This window comes from Hyaena hyaena, unplaced genomic scaffold (assembly GCF_003009895.1).
Source record: "Hyaena hyaena isolate Hyena2069 unplaced genomic scaffold, ASM300989v1 scaffold_199, whole genome shotgun sequence".
In the NCBI taxonomy this organism is placed as follows: Eukaryota; Metazoa; Chordata; class Mammalia; order Carnivora; family Hyaenidae; genus Hyaena; species Hyaena hyaena.
In genome coordinates, this window is record NW_024080831.1 from 682551 (window position 1) to 703942 (window position 21392).

Below are 21392 nucleotides of genomic sequence, written 5' to 3' on the forward strand. Positions count from 1 at the left end.
TTTTATCTTCTTTACAAAAATTTATCCCTTTTTTTTTTCCATAATATTGACTTTTTTTGAAGGGTCCTAGACAGTTGGTTTATAGCTGTTGACTTTTGGGGGGTATGTTTTTAAAGGACATATAGAAATGCAAACATGCAGAAATGCTGGCCTTAGGCACAGAAATGCCCTGTATGGTGCTGATTCTCTCACTCTTCTATCCATGTTACTGTGTTGACCTTAAAATACTAGTGAAAAGAACGGAGCAAGATAGAGACATTTGGGTCAGAGATAGATTGTGCACACGTGTTTGAGGAGAGGGCTTTTGAGGAAACCATTGAAATTTTTTGGCACAGCTTCCTAAATAGTTGATTTTACTATTTATGGATGAATTTTCTCTATATTCAGTTTTTAAATTTATGCTTATCAAGGTTAGCTGTGTCAAATATCAAAGAAAATAGCACAGTCTCCCATATCTCCTCTAATTCTGCTCTTAGATCTTGTGCCCCCTAACTGCATTTGATAACATTTCGAATTTTTATTTTTGGAAACTGTTGCCAGGCAAAATTCGTGTTAACTATTCCAATGGGTTTGAACATGTTTCTTATTTGGTTTGGAAATCCAAAAGGCATCTCCTTTTCCAGATGCTCTTTTGAAGTGCCAGAACCTATCCACTTACTTTATCTCCCTTAAACCTTCTTGGTTCCCAGAACAGGGTATTATCTCCTGTCCTTGTCATTCACTAGGACTTCAATAGCAATTACAAAGAATATTGAGACATTAGGAATATATTTTATGCTTGAAATGAATTTTTAATCTACTCAGCCCTAAAATAAAGACCTATTTCTGACCTCTTCTGGTAATGTAGTAGAATTTAAAAAATAAGCCTAATTTTATTGAATCTTCTTCTTACTAGCTAGCTATTTGCATCATGTCTCCAAATTTGTCCAGAAAAGGCCAGAGCTAAGGAAGGCAGCAGTATATTGGAAAGCAGGCCTATTGGCTTTGTTGTGCTGTTCAAATCACAGGTCCCAAGGGACACTACATCTGGTGACTTAGCCTTCTGGTCTCTGCCACTGGGGCACTCTGACGAGTAAGGGTAAATGAGAAGAGAAGAGATCACACTTGCTCTTTCTGGGTGGCTTCTTTGGTTCTGTTTTACCATTGTCCTTTTCATATCCATATGTCCTTCTGCTTGATGGTCTTTCCCTCTGCCTTCTTTCCTCATGCCCCACTCACTGACATAACCAAAGAACAGTATAGGCAGATGTCTTGGGCTCTCTCCATACCCCATTCTTGAAGTAAATAGTACTAATTTCCTTTCTGTGGAGGGAAATAAAGTGGGATGGTAGTGGTTTAAGTGATGAACAGTGACCTAAAGACAGTGGCAAAGAGAGCAGTAAGCTTAAGAATAAACCTTCGCTTTAGGATTATGACCCTAGAATCTCGAAAGCCTCTGACCACGGCTATATTCCACATCATGTTTGTTCAAAAGTGCTCTGAGGCTCAAGAGACCTAGCCTGGCCACCTCAGACTTAGCCTCATGGACATGCCGTTTGGCAGCAGGTGTTGGTATTCTGGTCAACTTCCGTCATGAGACACAACTTTCCATGTAAAGTAAGAAGATCATGACTGTCAAGTGTGACCAAATAAGGTCCTCCCCGGGGGGCAGGCCTGCACAGCTGATTTGGGAAAGATTAGTCTGTCCCAGATGAAGGTATTGAAACTGAAGAAGGGAGAAAGAAACCCCCAAAACAAAACCTGAATGACAACTAGCAGGGGAAGGTAGGCAAAGCCTGTGTGTGAAGTGGGCTTCATCTTTCCCCGACCTCAGACTGCAGTGTAACTGATCGGCAGTTTCTTTAACACTCAGTAACTACCTAAATGTTATATGTATTCACAACAAAGTTAGTGGCAAATTGAAACTTTGATGATGATGAAGCACTAAAGGAAAGGCTTATTAGACAAGGTGGATTTTGTCTTTCTTAAAAAAATAAATTCATTTCGAGTCAAACTGTCGTTCATCAGAGCATTCACCAAAAGTGTTTTCCTTTGTTTTGATCATATGTGCTGTAATAGTGAAGTTCACTGCCAGCACTGGCATGGGGTAGCTCCCTTGGACAGAGTCCACAAGCCTGTACTTGTGGGCAGGAAACAGATTTTGTCAGCAGAGGGAATTATTATTTCTCTTGAATGGGCCAGTTTGTCTATTTTTTTCTGTTTTAAAACAATTGGGTTAGTTCTTTGGAAGACTGCTTCTCTACTCTCACAGAAGAAAGGTTTTTGTTTTTTTTTTAATTTGAGAAATCTTCATAAGAATTAGCTCAATGATGCTATTGAACAGGGCTGCCCTCTGTAAAAGTGAGAAATTTGGGCGCACTTCAGCAACACACATACTGAACTTGGAACGACACAGAGAAGATCAGCACAGCCCCTGTGCAAGGATGACACACAAACTCATGAAGCATTCCATATTTTTCCTAAAATAACACTGTATATGAGCAATCCTGGAATTAAAATTAAAATGCTTAATTAAAAAAGAGAAACTTACTTGAAATAACAGAGCAATTGTTAAGACTACAGTTTGACAAACTGTACAAGCATTTAGATCAAGACCCAGAAAGCTTCTCAGAATACAAGAAGACCTCTTGTGGCCCCTGAACAGGCACTATCCTCAGAGTAACCTTGATCCTGGCCTTAAACACCATATATTAGTTCCATCTCCTTTCTAATGGTACCTAAATCTTTTGTGTCTGGCTCTCACTCAACATATATTTGAGATTCCATGTTGTTCAGTGTAATTGTAATTTCTTTATTCTCATTTCTGTGTAGTGCTGACATTTAGTTAGGGGTTACATTGAGCCTATAGATACATTTGGGAAGAATTGATATCTCTATAATATTAAGCTTTCCAACCCATGAACATGATATAGTCCTCTATTGAGAATTTTGCAATTTTCTTGGGTTTTGTAGTTTTCAGCGGAGGCATCCTACATGTCTTTTATTAGATGTGTTCCCAGGTATCTAATGTCACTTGTTGCGATTATAAATTTAGTTTTTAGACTTTAAAAGTCTACAGAAATAGTTCCTTTTCATATTAGCCTTGTTGCCAATCATCTTCATAAATTAGCTTATTGATTCTTTATTTTGTGGATACTTTTATATTTCCTGCATACCCAATTAGGCCATCTGTGAATAATGACAGTTTTATTTCTTTCTTTCTAATCCTTTTGCCTTTTATTTATTTTTCTTGACTTATTGCATTGGCTAGGATCAGTCCTAATTTTTAAAAAAAATTTTAATGTTTATTTATTTTTGAAAGAGAGACAGAGACAGAACATGAATGGGGGAGGGAAAGAGAGAGAGGGAGACACAGAATCCAAAGCAGGCTCCAGGCTCTGAGCTGTCAGCCCAGAGCCCGACGTGGGACTGGAACTCATGAACTACAAAATCATGACCTGAGCTGAAGTCAGATGCTTCACCGACTGAGCCACTCAGGCGCCCAGGATCAGGCCTGTTTTTTGATCACTGGGTCAGATAGAAAAATCTCCCAAGGAGTTCCCTACTAAGTTGATTTATCTGTGAACCATAATATCTAAATTTAAAATGGTATTATGCTGGTCTACAATGCAATACATTATATTTTATGGGGCATATCCACAGATGTGGGCTTAAGTCAAATCAGATAGCCATCCTTGTCTTTCATACCTCTGACAAGTCCCATATTTATATGTGATATATAAATATCCCATAGATATTTGTGCATGGATCCTTAACAAGAGTTCTTGTATTCTAGTAGGAGTACAGAAAGTTCAAGGTGTTCTTGCCTCACAGGTGGCATTGAGAGAGCTTTGTCAGGAAGAAGTTTCAGGAGGGACAGGACTTTGGGGAGAGAGATGGTATCCATGGTAGCCATGTGGTATCTGGCCAGTCAGTGACTGACTGGAAGATAGCAGGTCTCCAAAATTCTTGCAGTTGTCTAAATAAGCAGAAGATATTGGCCAACTGGAATATAGAAGGGAGAGCGATCTTTTAAGTAGAATGGGAGGCAAGGACTGATAATAAGTAAAGGCTACTGGAGTCAAGAAATGTTCATTGCCATGAGGAGTGAGGGAGGGATTCTGGGCATTTTAGTGGCTAGGGATAGGGAAGGTGTGAGTTGAGTGGATGCAGGTGTATCAGGTATGCCTCTAGCTGAAGAATTCAGAGTAAACATGAGGATGCAGACCCTGAGAGTTGGCAGAAAGTATTCTTCCACTCTCTTCTCTGGTGTTGTCTTTCTTCATCCCTTTCCCTAATTCTTTTAATTCCTTTTTGATTTAGTCTTTTTCTCTCAGATTCCCTCTAGGAGGCAATATGATAGAACACTAAGCAGTATTTAGGTGGGAATCCTGACCACATAGAGCTATGAGACTCTGACAGATTACTTACCTTTTTGAGTCTGGGTTTTCTTATGTGTAAAGAGGGGACACTGAAAGTAGCTTTCCCATTGGGTTGAGAAGATTGAAGAAAACAACGTACATAGGAGCAGTTTGGTGCAAAGTTAATGCTAAGGGATCTATCTGGCAGCCCTGTCTTGTGATCTGTCTACGTTGTTCCTTTCCAGAGGTTCTAACTCATTTTCTTCTTTGTTCTAGAATACTTTCTCTGAACCAGGTGTAATGTGATATTTTTGTTTTTGTTGAAAAAAGGTTTATGTACTCTATTTTTAATGTACAAAGTGGGGAAGTGAAATGCCTCCCATTTCTGTCAGTGCAGTAGATTACTGAAATGACAGAGGCTCCTGCTTTCTCCCTTCTCTAATAGCAGTAGCTCCAAGACCTTGAGCAATTACTATCATTCTTTTGGGCCTCAGTGTCCTTAGAAATGTAGGGTCCTGAATGAAGTGAACTGTGAGGCCCTGTGAGGTCTAACTATAAGTGCATCTATGAGATGATGCTAAAAGTCAGATTCCTCACTAAATTGTACATGCCATGAAGAAAGGGCCATGTCTGTCGCACATACCATCCTGTCCTTAGCATCTCCAGGATGCTTGGCCCATAGAATATGCTCAGTGAATGGATGAATGGAGAATGAATGAATGAGTGAATAATAAAATATTCACAACAGCAAAGGTGTTCCATATTCACCAGGAATTGTTGTCAGGGCACCCTTGGCTTGATGGGCCCATCTTCTAGAACTCTGAGCTTATAACTCAGAATTTCTAATTGTAGAAAATGTTTGTCAACTTACATACTCAACTTTGTTGGCATTGTTTTCCGACTTCCTTGGGAGTTCATGATCTTTTTAAATTCCAATTCGTTGCCATGCTTTGTAGTCCTGGGTCTCTGTCATCGTTTAGTAAGTTGCCTGTGCGAAATTAAATACTCTATTTTTGAAAGCACAGTGTATTATTACACAACATCATAGCACCATCTGCAAGGTGCTGTGCCATTTTCTTTATTTCTCAAGGCAGCATCACATACCTCATTTTACAAAGGAGGGAACAGACTGAAAGCAAGGAGCATTCCTTGGGCTTCTAAGTGCCTGCTTTAAATACACCACTATCTCTGACTAATGCATGCCATAATTAGGTTCCTTCACACATCCCCTGGCCCAGCAGTCCCTTTAGAGAGCTGAGCCTTCTTCCTTACCACTCCAACAGCCCCTAATGATTTTCTCGTCAGGGATCTGTGAAACTTTCAATTCTCACTCTGGCCGTGTTCCACTTTCTTTTCTCTTTCGAATGGTTCATTCCTGGGGAAAAAATATTTATGACTAACACTGCCTTGCCTTGTAGGGGGAGATGGAGTCCCAGCCTTCAAGGTTAAGAATTAATTGGAAACATAATCTATTCACTCACTCATTGTCTTAGTCCATTCAGGCCGCTGTAACGAAACCCCACGGACAGGGTAACATAAACAACAGAAATTTATTTCTCAAGTTCTGGAGGCTGGAAGTTTGAGATCAGGGTGCTGGCTTGGTGGGGTGAAGGCTCTCTTCTTGTTGTGTCCTCACATGGCTCTGTCCTCATGACCTAATCACTTCCCCAAAGGCCTCCTCCAGATGCCACCACACTGTAGATTAGGATTTCAACATATGAACTTCGGGGGAACACAAACATTAAGGCTAGATCATTCATCAGATATTTCCTGAACTCCTCCTTTGAGTAGAGAACATAAGATTTCAGGTAGAAGACCGTTTGGGGGTAATTCATCAGATATTTCCTGAACTCCTCCTTTGAGTAGAGAACATAAGATTTCAGGTAGAAGACCGTTTGGGGGTAGTAAAAAGTACAAAAACTTTACAGGCCAAATGATATGATACACACTGAGTACTACATGGATTAGAAGAAAGCAAGACTTTAGACTTAGCTGGCAGTTTAGATTCTCTTTCAAAACGGGTATATACGGTTCCTGAAGCCATTATAAAATTTTTCTTCCTGGACAATTCTGGTTTATCCTCTGGTATTAGTCTTGTCAGCAGTACTGGTCACTTATTAAATAACATTGTGAAAATGTCAAGACACTTCTAAAAGCTGAAATAGGAAAATTGAGTGATACCATAATTGCTTACTTTGTAAACTTAGGTAAAATAGTGATGACAAATGATTTTCTTTAGATGAATAAAAGAAGATTTTTCAAGGACATGTAACTTTTCTTTACACTGGGGCATCATCACCTTTCCTTATTTTTTCAAAACTTTTATGGCATAAAGCTAATGAGAGGAAAGGCGATGAATGACAAATGGACAGTGCTGAGAACCAACAATATTCACTGCGTTGGAGAAGTGCTTTGCTTTTTTGTTTTTGTTTTTGTTTTTTTTTAACATAGTCTTTTCTCTTTTTTTAATATTTATTTTGAGAGGGAGAGAGTGTGCATGTGGGAGGGCCAGTGAGAGAGAGAGAGAGAGAGAGAGAATCCCAAGTGGACAGCACAGAGCCTGATGCAGGGTTGGAACCTGGGAACCAGAAGATCATGACCTGAGCTGAAATCAAGAATCAGAAGCTTAACCGACTGAGCCACCCAGGCGCCCTGAAGAAGTGCTTTCTATGCCAAGTTGTCTGACTCTCCCTTTTCATTTACTGACACATTCTAACAGCAATAAGCTTAGCCACTTTCTGTGTCTAATGTCCAAAAACATTTGATAACAATGGAGGGTTGGATGCCATGAGGTTACTATCAAAAAATCACGAGACTCCAATGACTTCTAAATACAGTCTTACAGTTCTGAGCTTATTTCACGTATTTAGGAAAAGCAGTTGGCACTATGTAGGAAAGGAAAGATAAAAACCTATCCTTTCCAGTCAGTCATTGGCAGGACTTTGCTTTATAAATTTATCATCTGTGATAGTCATCTGTCTCATTTGATCACTTCTGAGACCCTAATTTGGGGTTGGAGAAGGCACCTGAGAAATCATTTGGCCAGAAAATTGTTCAGTCTTAGCAGAAGAAAACAGATGATCATTAACCGAATTCTGCCTAATATAATCACGAAGAATTAACCGAATACCTGAAAGTATATTAGGAGTAAGCATTGAGTCATACAGAAATTTAAGTGGGTCACGAGGGCACTGATTGTGGTTAGCTATCTAATGAGACCTTTGATACACTGGAGAGTAGCTGGCACAGAACTTAACTCCTCCCCCACCCTTCAAGCTACCCTTCAAGATAGCTGGACAGAGAGCAGCAATTCTAACTCCTCGGTGGAAGACGGCCCACATGGTATAGCATCCTTTAGAGTTTGTCCTTCTACTTTGGGTAAAACACCCTCTCTAAAATGACTTAGCTCCTAGATAAGACAGAAAACGTAAACCTGGTTTTATTTTGTTTCATTTTGCTACCATGTGAGTCACCTTGATTTGAAAAACTTGGCCCTCACGGAATCACATATAGAATATGCACTTGACTTCCAAACATTATGCAAGAGTTCTATGTATTATTTCATTAGTTTTGGGAAAGTAATGGGCTCCTATCTGAAAGGACTGGTTATGAAAACTGGCCCTTTCCGGTTGGTCGGTAGGAAAGGCACAGAGCAGACATGAGCATGAAGCACAAAGGCTTCCAGGACTCATCCTTATGCAGTTAGCCTTTCCTAGATCGTGATTTGGCCCATTGGTGTCTTCCTTTGCTTTTAAGTTTTTTGAAATGCCCTTAAAGTTAAGTATTTCTTACTCAGAGTTGATATTTAAAGCTGTTTGAGGAAAGACTTTTAAAAAGTCATATATTTAATTTATATGCCTCTGAGTAAGAAATGTGTTTGCCAGGACAGTCTCGAGCCTTCGATAAGCTAATGTGGAATGTCCACCGATGTATTTTTGGATCTTCTCTCCTTTTTGGAAACAAAATTCTTCCTGTCTGCAACCCATGGTATTCTATCATGCCTGAGTTGTTCTTGACAAACCATCCACCTGCAGCAATTTTTAAGGATTTCAAAGCCTCTGGGAAGCAGCCCCAACACCAAAGAATTTGGGGGAAAACACATGGCTATTCAAAAGTGTCAGATGCTGATTTCTGACTTTAAAGAACTTTCTGTTGGGGGCGCCTGGGTGGCTCAGTCTACCGGTAAAGTGTCTGACTTGGGCTCAGGTCACGATCTCACGGTTCATGGGTTTGAGCCCCCCGTCGGGCTCTGTGCTGACAGCTCAGAGCCTGGAGCCTGTCTTCAGATTCTGTACCTCCCTCTCTCTCTGACCCTCCCCTGCTCACGCTGTCTCTCTCTCTCTCTCCTCTTTCAGAAATAAATTAAAAACATTAAAAATTAAAAAAAAAAAAAAAAACTTTTTGTTAGTTTTAGATGGAAGGCTCTGTGTTTAAGTGTTTGGCTTTCTCTGGCATGTGACTTGACCTGACTCCTAAGAACAATCAGCTAGTTACAGGGTTTGCAGAAGGAAGCATTGTGCTCCCTGTTAATCGGCTGTCCTCTCTCTGCTCCCCCCTCATCCCTCTTCTGATTGCAGTGGTGCTTCATGCCCCACCTCCAACCAAGATCAAACGGGAGCTGCACAGCCCCTCCTGTGAGCTGTCGTCCTGTAGCCATGAGCAGGCTCTCGGTGCTAACTATGGAGAAAAGTGCCTCTACAGCTATTGGTAAGTGGAGCCAGAGCAAGCCTGGCCAGAAAGGAGCCATCGGGCCGACTGTTTCAAGTACTATTCAGCAGACACTCAGCGTAGCGTTCCCGGTCTTTCATGGCAACATAATTCCCTAGGTGTAGGCCAGTCCAAATGGGGCCTTTGTGCCGCACATAAAAAGCGAAACTATTAAAGTGGCTCCATGGGGGAACTGAGTTCATGGGGTACTGAGCCCTCCTAAGGGAAAGAACCTTGAATACTGGGATATTTGATCTGTGGCTTCTAGGGAGGGACTATATATACTTCTTCATGTCTGTCATATGTTAATGTGAACTTTAAGCACCAAAGAAGTAATCTTCAAATCAGAATATATGAAAAAGTCCCAAGGCTTGTGCCCTTTACTTAGGAATATCCAGGCCCCAGGAATGAAGCTTTAATTTTAAATCATCCTTTGCTCTAGAAGATAAACATAGATCTGCCTGAAAGGGGGAGAAGAGTCGTTAATTCAAGTGATGTTACAGCAGAAATTTATCTGCAACAGAGATTCTGACTGCTTCCTGTGAGTCCTGGAATACTTAGGAGAGTGGGCCAGAAACCTCCCAGAGCATAAAGTCTCCCCCCACCCAGCCATCCCTACACACGCATACATGGAGAATTCTTTTAGAAGGGGGAAAAAGGAAACCGGAAACAGAGGCTAAAATTATCTTTGAGAAGAATCACTAGAAGTGTTAAACAAGTCCCTGTGACGCAGTGTGTTTGTCACTTTTCAGAGGTACAAATATTCCCTCGGGGCTGCCAGCAATTTAACTATGTTAATGCTGTCATTTCCTGGCAACATGGACCGCAACCTAGCCTGGCTGTTCAACCTAGCCTGGCTGTTCGGCTGGACCTGGTGACCCTGCTAATGGCTTCACTGCAGCTTAACTGTTCCTTCTCTTTTTCTGTTTACAGTGCCTATGATAGGAAGCCTCCCTCTGGGTTCAAGCCATTAACCCCTCCCACCACCCCCCTGTCACCCACCCATCAGAATCCCCTGTTTCCCCTACCTCAGGCAACTCTGCCCACCTCTGCACATGCCCCTGGGGCAGGCCCGGTGCAAGGTGTGGGCCCCGCCCCCGCCCCTCATTCGCTTCCTGAACCTGGACCACAGCAGCAAACCTTTGCGGTCCCCCGGCCACCACATCAGCCCCTGCAGATGCCAAAGATGATGCCTGAAAACCAGTATCCGTCGGAACAGAGGTGTGTACTGATCTGGGCCTCCTTCACTGCCTCCATCCCTTCTACTTTATCCTGTGTGGAGAGAGGAGGCAGGCAGTCATATTTACCAGGTCCCTATAAAGATCTCATTGCATTGAAGCACCTTGTGAGGTAAGATGAGTAATAATGTGAATATGACCTGTTCTTGAGGCACTCCGAATGGTTTATGAAGTAGATAAGGGGGAGATCATTAGTGCTATGCCCCCATTTTGGAGGTAGAGGAAGAGTGGTTTGACCAGCATACATAATCTGCTGACACTCCCTGAGGACAGGTTTCCTGGCTCCTCACTAGATCCCGCCTGCTAGAATTGAGCCTTGCCTTATGCTACCCATAAATACTTTATTAACATTTTACTTGCATGTTATGGAAGGTTGCTGAATTACAAAAGGTATTATTACTCATCTGATTTTAACACATTTTAACAGGGAATTAGCTAAAGACCTTATTTGTAATTACCTCCTTTTGAGATAGGAATCTCCTGGTTTCATTCTAGGTAGGTAGTTCTACATTCCTAATAAGAATATTGAGTCATCAGAAGTAACTTGCCCAGAGTCATTCATTTGTCAAACAAACTCCAGTCGGAAGGTAACCTACAAACATCAAACTTAATGTTTCAGGTCCCTGCCTTGTAGGTCCGTTATCGGGGTATTCTAGAATTTTGTGGATGCTTGTGGCCTTCCTTCATAGAGGGTGTTCTGGGGACCTGTCTTTTTCTTTCAGTGTCTCTGGGATGTATATAGGTGAGGAGTCTTTGGTGAGGGTGTTACCAAGGGTTGCAAGATGGTGACCATTGCATCTCCTTTCTGTCTTTTCTTGTTCTGTATCGTATGGATGTGGAAGTGAGGGGCAGGAGAGGGAGGAGGGAAGAGTATACCTTCCCCAGTCCTGGTCCAATCCAAATGCCTCCCAATATTTGCTCCAGGGTCACTTTATTTCTAGATGAAATATAGAAAAAAAGGCAAGCATTCTTTTCCGGGTTCTGATCCCCTTTCCCTCCCCTCCCCCCCCCACTGCCTGCTATGAAAGTCAACCCAAAGAACTACATAATTTGGCTGGTTAGTCTTTATTCCCCTTGTGAGGCCAAGATCTGTGAATGCCAATGATACATAGGGCCCCAGGGGGCAAGTGCTGACTTGGGGGCCTGGCACAGCACTGGGCCCTGGTTTCAGTAGAGAGCCCACCTGAAGGAGACGGCCATCACGAAGCTTTGCCAGTTTATTACCTTGTTAACAGCCTTGCACTTCTTCAGGAGAATTTAGAAATGTGGATTTTTATGTAAAAATCCCAGGTTGTGTGGTTTTTCTTTTCAAGTTGGCAACAAACTCAAATGAAAAACAACAGCAGCTCTTCGCAGACTAAACCAAACCTCTCTGGGCAGAATCACTGTGCAGGACTGCCAGTCTGTGAACTCAGGCCTGGACACCATTTTTATTTCAATAGTTTTTTTTTTGGTTTTGTGTTTTTAAACAGTATCTTCCTGATTTTTCTGCAGGGGTTATTCAGTAAGGAGAAGGGATGAGGTGGAGCATAGATTTGGTATTTGAAATACTTAAGCAAATGTTGTTCTACTGTCTGTAAAGGAAAATTAACTCATGTTAAATCTAATTCATAGTTCCTCCTTAATCACCATTTCTTAGCCAGGGGGCTTGTGTAAAGAGAATGTTTGTCCCCTGTTTGTCCCCCGGCAGCCCTGGCAGACAGGAAGCCCTAGTCTCAGTGGTGAAGTAGGTGTGTCACCAGACTACCCGGCCCCTCCCAGAAGGGGGAGGTTTGATCCCCAAGATGTATGAGTGTCTGCCCTCAGGTGTCCAGAGAGAGAGAGGCAGGGACCGGAAACCAGGTGTTTCTTTTAGGGGGGATTCCTCCCTGAAATCTGCCTGTTTACCTCTCCTACCCTCTGCCACTGGGAATATGGGTCTAGAATAAAAACACCTTGCACACCCTGAGCTAGTACAGAGATCCCTGAGAGAACTGGGGTGAAGGGCAAAGTCCGAAATCGGTAAAGTAAAAGCAACACTGAGCCATGAGCCGTCTACCCCAGGGCACTGTAGCTGCAAAGCTGCGAGGGTATAGGAGTTCCCACGGGCTTATTCAAGATGCAGATTCCTTACTCTCCACCCTCGATTTTGAGTTTGGTGTGTCTGGGGCATGGCCTGGATACTTCACTGTCACACTTTGAGAAATTGCCCGTGTGGTATTTGCGTGAGGCAAAATATATCAAAAACGTGGCAAATGATTTTGCTTGTATATACTGGAGAGCACACAGAAAATGAAGCAAACCAAAATCTCTGGTCTGATTTTGTGAAAGTAATAGTAATTGCATGTTTGTGAGACAGAAGCTTAATAATCCCACCTCTAATAATTGTTATGCCTGCCTGAAATGGGGTGAGTATGTCTTTTGTAGTTTGTTCTTTGCTAACTTTTTATTTAAGCAAAATCTAAGAATATTACTTCAAAACTAACCCCCCTCACAAAAATAAATGGTATTTTGCAGGATAGAAGGAACTACAGTCTCAATTGAGCTTTTTATTAACAATCCTGTAACCAAAGCATAGTAAAATACACTATTTCATAGATAAGAATATTAGGCCTCTGAGCAGCTAAGGGGCTTCCTAATGGTCACATAGCCAAATACAGGGGCCTACATTTAGAAACCAAAACATTAATTCATAACTGCACCATTTGTTTCGGTTATGGTGGGGCAGGGAGGGGGGCATTGCTAGCATTTGCTTAAGGTACCAGAACTTTATGCATGTCTTAAATTACAAAATCCTACTAAATTCCTACGTCACTTATCTAAACTCCTGTTGTGACAGGTATCTTTTTTGTTTTGCTCACAGTACGCCTTATCTCTGCAGTTGAATAAACTTTTTGAGGTTTAAGAACCATGATTTATTCCCTTCTTGGCCTGGTATCTCACTTGTCCTCAGTATATGTTTACTGATAGTGATCGCGGTTTGCTAGGAATATACTTTAAACAATATAATCTTGGCAAAAGTATATTCTTAATGTTCTAAATAATCTTAGTATATAATTCTTCACAACTCATAAGTTATTTTTAGAAGATAAATACTGTATTTGGAAGCCATGATTTATATTCGTGATTTCCTCCCCCACAAGGAGGGGGAAAAAAACATGTAATTTGGCATGTTGAGATATGTTCCATTTATCCGTAAAGACTAGCCGCTCCTTAAAGAGTGGGTGTGTTTTTCGTTCAGTCATCCTGATCTCAAAAGTTTTTTCATCATGCTGTTCACAATGTTTACATGGGCTGGGTGGAAGAATTTAGAAAATGATCCTACCTTATACCCCTTGCACTGCTCAGGTATGATTTTGTCCTTCGTGATACCATTTTTCATTACATCTCAAGTTCAAGGAGCCCCCACAATTCCACTCAAGGGGCTCCACTAGGAAATTTGTCACCAAAGAATTTTGGAATACACTTCTCTCTCACTCAGCATCAAGAAGCAAATCTCAAGAAAAGACAATATTTGGGGCACCTGGGTGGCTCAGTCAGTTAAGCGTCTGACTTTGGCTCAAGTCATGATCTCATGGCCTGTGGGGTCGGGCCCCACGTCAGGCTCTGTGCTGACAGCTCAGAGCCTGGAGCCTGCTTCAGATTCTGTGTCTGCCTCTCTCTCTATGCCTCCCCTGCTCACACTCTGTCTCTCTCAAAAATAAATAAACATCAAAGATTTTGGAAAAAAAAAAAAAGATAACATTTTAAAAAGTACTGCTGGTGGAAGAATCCTCTACTTCTTGATGTTCTCCAAGGGCATCAATATTGTAATAGGCTATCCTGCTGAAATTGATAGGAGAGAATGCTCTTGAGTCCTCAAGAAGGGTCAGTTATGCATAGCATCTTCTAAAAGAGCAAATCGCCGGGCGCCTGGGTGGCTTAGTAGGTTAAGCGACCGACTTTTGCTTAGGTCATGATCTCGCGGTTCGTGGGTTCGAGCCCCGCGTCAGGCTCTGTGCTGACTGCCAGCTCAGAGCCTGGAGCCTGTTTCAGAGTCTGTGACTCCCTCTCTCTCTGACCCTCCCCTGCTCATGCTGTCTCTCTCTCTCTCCTAGAAATAAATAAAAATACAAAAAATAAAAAAAAATAGCAAATCGCCTAACCTGTTTCAGAAAGTTCTCTCCCTCAGTGATTCTGATCAAGGTTTCAAAGCTTAAAGGGATGGAATGGTGATTTGATAGATAACTACTCATTCCCTAAGGATGCTATATAGATGAAGAGATTTGATATACGTAAGTCTTTGTTGTTTGTACTTCCTCTCTTAAAGTCCATCCCCAACAAATTGCCATTCATTTTTGTCCTTTAGATTTTGTAGTTTTCAGAGAGGGAGGAACTTGACTGTGAGTCATGTTTGTAGCCTGGCCTGGAATGAAGTGAATGTGTCTGACGCATCTCCTCTCCACACACTGCTGTTAATAGCATGTTATGTATGGCAGCACACATTCACTTTGGGATCTGAAACGGAGTCTTGGAGATGCTTAATGGAACCTTCTATGACAGGCTGAAAAATGTGTTTCTGATGGTTACAGTGTGGGGTGTTTATAGTTCTGAGTCTTAAGAGGGCTTGTTTTTAGCATTTCAACATGTTTACTATAGTATTTTTTTTGTTACCTTTTGTCAAGCTAAAGGAAACTTCTAGATTACTCAGTTTTTAATATAAATGGGTATTGAAATTGATCAGACATTGTTTTCTGCTTCTATTGACATGACCAAATGAATTTTCTCCTTCCTTTTCTTAACATGGTGAGATACATTGGTTTATATGCAGCCAGCATTGTATTTGTATGATAAACCCAACTTACTGGTTATGTGTTACCTTTTTTACATTGCTGGACTTTGTATTCCAAGATGTATTTAGGACTTCTTAAATTTTTTTAATGTTTTATTTATTTTTGAGAGAGAAAGAATACAGGTAGGGGAAGGGCAGAGAGAGAGGGAGACACAGAATCCAAAACAGGTTCCAGGCTCTTAGCTGTCAGCACAGAGCCCAACACGGGGCTTGAACTCGTGCACTATGAGATCATGACCTCAGCTGAGGTCGGAAGCTCAACCTACTGAGCCACCCAGGTGCCTCTGTATTTAGCACTTCTGCATCGCTATCTATGATTGAGGATAATGTATAATTTTCCTTTCTTGTATTATCCTTGCTGGGTTTTAGCATTAAAGTAATTCTCATCAGATGAGTAGAGGGTGTCCTCCTTTTTATGTATACTAGAATATCGCGTGTGAAATTGAAATTCTTTATTCCTTGAATTTTTGAAAGAATTTATCAGTAAACCATTTGGGCCTTGTATTTTCTTTGTGGGAAGGTTTTTTTTTTTTTTTTTTAATATTTTTTATTTATTTCTAGGAGAAAGAGAGAGAGAGAGAGACAGCGTGAGCAGGGGAGGGTCAGAGAGAGAGGGAGTCACAGACTGAAACAGGCTCCAGGCTCTGAGCTGGCAGTCAGCACAGAGCCCGATGCGGGGNAGACTGAAACAGGCTCCAGGCTCTGAGCTGGCAGTCAGCACAGAGCCCGATGCGGGGCTCGAACCCACGAACCGCGAGATCATGACCTAAGCGAAAGTCGGACGCTTAACCGACTAAGCCACCCAGGCGCCCCATCTTTGTGGGAAGGTTTTTAATTACTGGTTAAACATCTTCACTTTTCTAGTCCTGCTCTGAATTTCTATTTAGTTGAGTGAATTTAATAAATTACTTTTCCTGGGAAATTTTCCATTTGGTGTGAGTTTTAAAATTAATTGCCGTAAAATCTCTAGTTAGTCCTTGGCAGACAATATCATTTGTCTTTTCAACAAATCAACTTCAGTTTTGCTCATCCTATTAGATGTTTTCTATTTCATTGATGTCTCTTTGCTCTTATTAAAATAATTTTATTATTTCTACTTTCTTTCAGTTTGTTGTTTTTCTTTATCTAACTGCTTTGGTTGGATGATTCACTCATTAATGTTTTAACTTTTTCTCCTTATAATATAAACACGTAACCAAATAAAGCTTCTTCTAAGGCTGGAGTGACCATATATTCAGTTTTTCCCAGGTCACTTACAGTTTATGCCTTATCTGGAAGTCACTGCTCATACCTTTCCTTTTTACTCCCCCAAAATGTCCTGATTTGAATAACTAATTATTTGATTTCCCTACCCAAGTCCTGCTTGAGCTGCATCCCACAAGTTCTGATTTAAATTAATTCTGATTTAATTTAAAAGCTCAGTTCTAAGTGTTTTCTATTTTTTCTCTCTCAATCCTGTAGTTCTTTAAAAATATATTTCTTAATTTCCAAACATATGGGAGTTTCCTAGCTGTCTGGACTCTGATTTTTATTTAAATACCATCGAGAGAGTATTTAAAAGCAGTGATGGAACAGTATAGGCTCTGGAGTTAGGTCTGGGATTGAATCCCAGGAGCTCTGCTGCTTTGTATCCCTATGACCTCAGGCAGGCCCTTAAATTGTGTAAGCCTGGGTTTCTTCATGTGAAAATGGAAGAACAGGAGATACTTCCCACATAGAAACATTGGGTAGATTAAATGAAATCATACTGGCACAGAGAAGGCACTCGGTAAATGCTAGCTTCTATGACACTTTCACTTTTTAAAAATTGCTTCTATATTCCATAAAGAAGGCTATTAAAGGAATCTTCCTAAAATGATACACATACCATAGCTGAGGAACTTCTGTTGCTACATCAGTTGATGTTAGGTTTTTAAGGTGTAAAACTGCCTTTATCTCTAATCTTTTCACCATCAGACTTATTAGTATTGTACATATAAAACTAATACTTTCAGCAGCTGATACTCTGGGGACATCTTGTATTTCCATCACCTTCTTTCTTGGATGTTTGATGTTGGGAACACAGACAAACATCCAGGCCTTTAAAGGACATATTTTGTTCCTCATCTATCAGTGTTTTATAACAGTTTAGATGGACCAGTTTGCATGCACGCAGTGCTGACAGACCTCACAGAGCCCTGAGAGCTTTTGCAGAGTTCTGTGCTGTGCTTTTAGGGAATGTTTGAGATTTGTTTTGCAACAGTGCCTGGCTCTTGGTTTATGGCAGGAAATAAACATTAGTGTGAAATAAATGTGAATGAAAATCAGCACTTTCATTCTGAGAAGGAGAATGGATATTGGGTAGGTAACTAGTAGACTCTGATATGTGTGTGTGTGACAGTTTTCTCCCAATTCCTTCAGATCTCCCCCTCACATTTGTACAGCTTCTGAATTTAGCTTATTGGGTGGTGGGGAAGGAGATGGGGCAGTTGATGGTGGTGTTTGAAGGTAGTGTATATTGAGAACTTACAGTGTGCCAGGGGCTGTTTCATGCTTTGGCGTATATAATCTTCACAGCAGACCTTTGGAGAGGTATCCTGGTCTTCCTTACTTTATTGACAAGGAAAATGAGGCTCAGGGCGGTTACATAACTCACCCAAGGTCACACAGCCAATAAGTGGTAAAGATTGAATTTCAGCCCAGGATCTTCTGCCTTCACAGCCACAGCCTCTTCCCCAGCTATGCTGTTTTCCTGTTGCATCTTCTCTTAGCCCAAAGGGAAATGTTAAGTACGTGGTGTCGGTCTGTTGGCGATTTTACATATCCTCTCCCAGCTGGCCCCTGAATCCAGTGGCACCCATAGCCACTGTGTAGCCTTCATCAAATCCACGCTCTCCTCCTTTCTTCCTCTAAGCATTGTGTTTACTCAGTGTGTTGGCAGCAGAAACCGAAAAGGAAATGCAGAAAAAGCATCTAACGGTTTTCATAACGTAAACCAAATGTTGGTAGCGTGGGTGAGCTCTTGGGAGGAAAGGCGCTATATAAATCTGACAAATAAATAAATAACTGGTTCTTTAAATAAACTGGCACTGAAAAAGCCTTAATCCGTAACCTATTGAATTTAAGCTCACTCGATAGTCCGAAATCTCCTTTTGCTCACCAACTGTGAGTTCTCCACGGCCTGAGGAGTTCTCTTGGGATGATGGGTTGGGGAGGAAGGGGAGAGGGGGGCGAGCAGGAGAAGAGGTTTGTTAAGAACCAAGCTGCCTCTCCATTGAAAATGATTGCCTGCCTCAGTAAACAAGAGGCATCTGTCATAGCTGTATTATATATACAACACATTCTTAGATACTTCAAAAGGATTGCGGAAAGGGGTAGGGGTTCAAATGAAGGTCAGTGAGTAAAGTTCACAGAATGTATTTTAAGGACAAGAACGGAATTACTTTACTAATTTCTGCAAATAAAAGCCATCATCAACAGCAAGCTCTGAGAGAATCTTTCTCCAAATACGTTAGTTCCATGACCTACCCTTAAGGTCCCCTTTGGCACTGCCACTCCCTCAAGACAAACCCGGGCTGCATCATCCCAATTATAGACTGTTCTGCAGCTCGCAGGCCCTTAAGCACCATGCACCATTAAAATGCGGCCTGGGGGGGGGGACGGGCTACTGGCTGGTACCCATGTGGAAGTACCTTTTCCTGAAGGGACCACACCAGGCCGACTCTAGAGTTTCATTCTGGAAGGTGAGAAGATAGGCACCAACAGGAAGGGAAGGGCTTGTTGGGCCAGCTGCAGAGGCTCTGGTTACAGAACTGAGCAGTTCTGTGCCCTCCCGGCGCCATCAGAGGAAATGATTTGTGGAGGTCACCTTTGAAGGTGCGAAGATGGTGGCAGAGAGGAGAGAATGTGCAAGATGGGGGTCCCTGTTACTATTCCTTCCTGCTAGTATTACGTTTGGTACTTCATAAAAATAAGGCCCTGAGAATATCTTCATCTTTCTTTTGTGCCCACTTCTTCAGAATTTGCTTCAAAAATTTCAGGTTTGCAGTGTGCTGCTGATGCCTGTGTTCTAAATGTCAAGCCTAAACCCGGGTTTCAAATTTACACTTCTTCAAAGACCATGGAAGGGTTTCCTTAAATAACAGCAACCTTGAAAATCCACATTCCTGATGAAGTTGCACTGTAATGCAGTTAGCACCACGCCAAACCTTATGTAGTTTGTAAAACTTGTTTCATATACTGGCCAGACAGAGCCTGCTGCCTTTGATGTCTGGGATGAAAGGATAAGTATATGTAAAATTGTTTGGTGGTCTTCATGTTGTGAGATGTTCTTATGATGCTGCTTTTGGTAAGGTAGTAAAGACTCACACAGAGTGAGTGTCATGCTAAGCCCTGATCTAAACAGTGTTTTATCTGCATCCTCATCTCTTCAGCTGAGGATTTCAAATCTTGATGTTCTAGAAATCTGTTAGCCACCTGTTGCCACAGATTGATTCAAATCAAATTTAAATGATTTTACAGAAACTATTAATAAGATTCAAGCTAAATTTAGAGGAAGATCTTAACATTACAGGATTCTAGTGTCGATTTTTAAAAACACCAGTGAAATTAGTTCTCAGTGTTTTATTTTTCCCTGAATCTCAGCTCCTGCTTTCTACCTGAGGGCATATATTCACAAATTATTTTCCTTATGCACATGGATGAGTGCCTTATACATATTTCATGGACTGACACCTCGCCTCGAGGGTTACCATCTCTGACTTCTACACCGGCCCTCCTGAAGTCTATGCGAGTGTGTCAATGCATATGGCTGTGGCAGAAGACAGGCTCTGTGGACATGATTTTTTTTTTCATCATTGCAGTAGCATTTTGGTGGATAATACACCCCCTTGTTACAGAGGAGGAAACTGAAGCCAGGAAAATTTGTCCTCTATCACTTTCCCTTTTACTGCACTGACTTTCCAACAGAGAAAGACCAGTTGGCACACTTTCAGATTTTTCTGACAGCTACAGGATATTTTTTAAATAATTTTATGATTTTTAAAAATATTTATTTATTTTTGAGAGCGAGACAGAGCACAGGTGGGGCAGAGAGAGAGGGAGACACAGAATCCAAAGTGGGCTCTGCACTGTAAGCACAGAGCCTGACACAGAGCTTGAACCCACAAACCATGAGATCATGACCTCAGCTGAAGTCGGACACTTAACCTATGAGCCACCAAGGCATCCCTCTGACAGCTAAGGGATATTAATGATACCCAATTAATAACAAAAGAGTTTTATTGGTCTGTCTTGTTATAAAATAATAATGCATATTTATAAAACTGTAGATGAGCAAAAAAAAAAAATCACCTGAAATCATAATCAACCAAAGATAAGCAGTATTCACATTTAGGTACAGATCTTTCCAGGATTTTATATCACACCATACTTTTTATCTTTGTATAAATTTGATGTTCTTTGTACTTTTTCACAATATATCATAAATACCTTTCCAGATTCTTACATGTTTACATATTACGTCATATTTGGTGCTTTCAACTAAGTAATCATATCACAATGTACTGAGTCCGTTCCCTTGTTAGATGCTTGCATTGGTGCCCATCCTTGTAACTATATCTCATTGTATCTTTGACTTCAGTGCTTTTTTGTGCCAGGCACAGATTTATTAACTGCCTGTTCATCCTCCAAGTGACCAGAGCAAACCTGTTCTTCCTTAGTACTTTTTCAATTACTAATGAACTTGAACTTTTTGCTTGTTTATGATCATTAGTATTTCTTTCATAGTGATTTTCTTATTTATATTCTTAACCCATTTTTCTGTACCAGGAGATTCATTCTTTACTGATTTTTAAAGGCTGCTTCTGTCAACAAAATTAACAGCACTGTGTCCATTAGAGATTTTTCCCCAGCTTGTTTTCTTTTTGGTTTTGTTTCTGTTGTTTTCTGACAGTTAACAGATGTTTTCTTTGGTTTTCTTTTGATTTTGCTTCTGCTGTTTTTCGAACTGTAGAAATTTATACACTGAGGAATATCCATATTTATCTTGATGATTTCTGCTGTTGCTGTGATGTGTAGAAAGGTTTTCCCTCATTCCAAGATATATGTTTTCATATATATTTACTCCATCATTAAGGTTTCACATTGAAATCTTGAATCCATATGAAATTGATTTTGACATATGGTATAAAACAGGGATCTAACTTTTCCACCATTAATTTGAAATGCTAAAACTTTAGCAAGTAGTAAATTTTAGAATACACTTGACATTTTATGACTTCGCATTCAATTCCTTTGATATGCCTATCTTTCATTCCT

The 21392-nt window shown here is 41.0% G+C and overlaps 1 protein-coding gene and 1 non-coding gene across 2 annotated transcripts in view; both read left to right on the plus strand.

The window, feature by feature from the left end:
* Positions 1–21392, plus strand: part of ETV5 (ETS variant transcription factor 5) — a 60397-nt gene that overhangs the window by 19833 nt on the left and 19172 nt on the right. The window contains exons 6-7 of the mRNA XM_039241722.1: positions 8918–9047; positions 9981–10268. Of these exons, the coding sequence (XP_039097653.1) occupies positions 8918–9047; positions 9981–10268 (418 nt within the window). The remainder of the gene's footprint in view (positions 1–8917; positions 9048–9980; positions 10269–21392) is intronic.
* LOC120238133 lies at positions 2354–2458 on the plus strand. Its single transcript, XR_005530146.1, has one exon. It is a non-coding gene; the product is annotated as a U6 spliceosomal RNA (small nuclear RNA).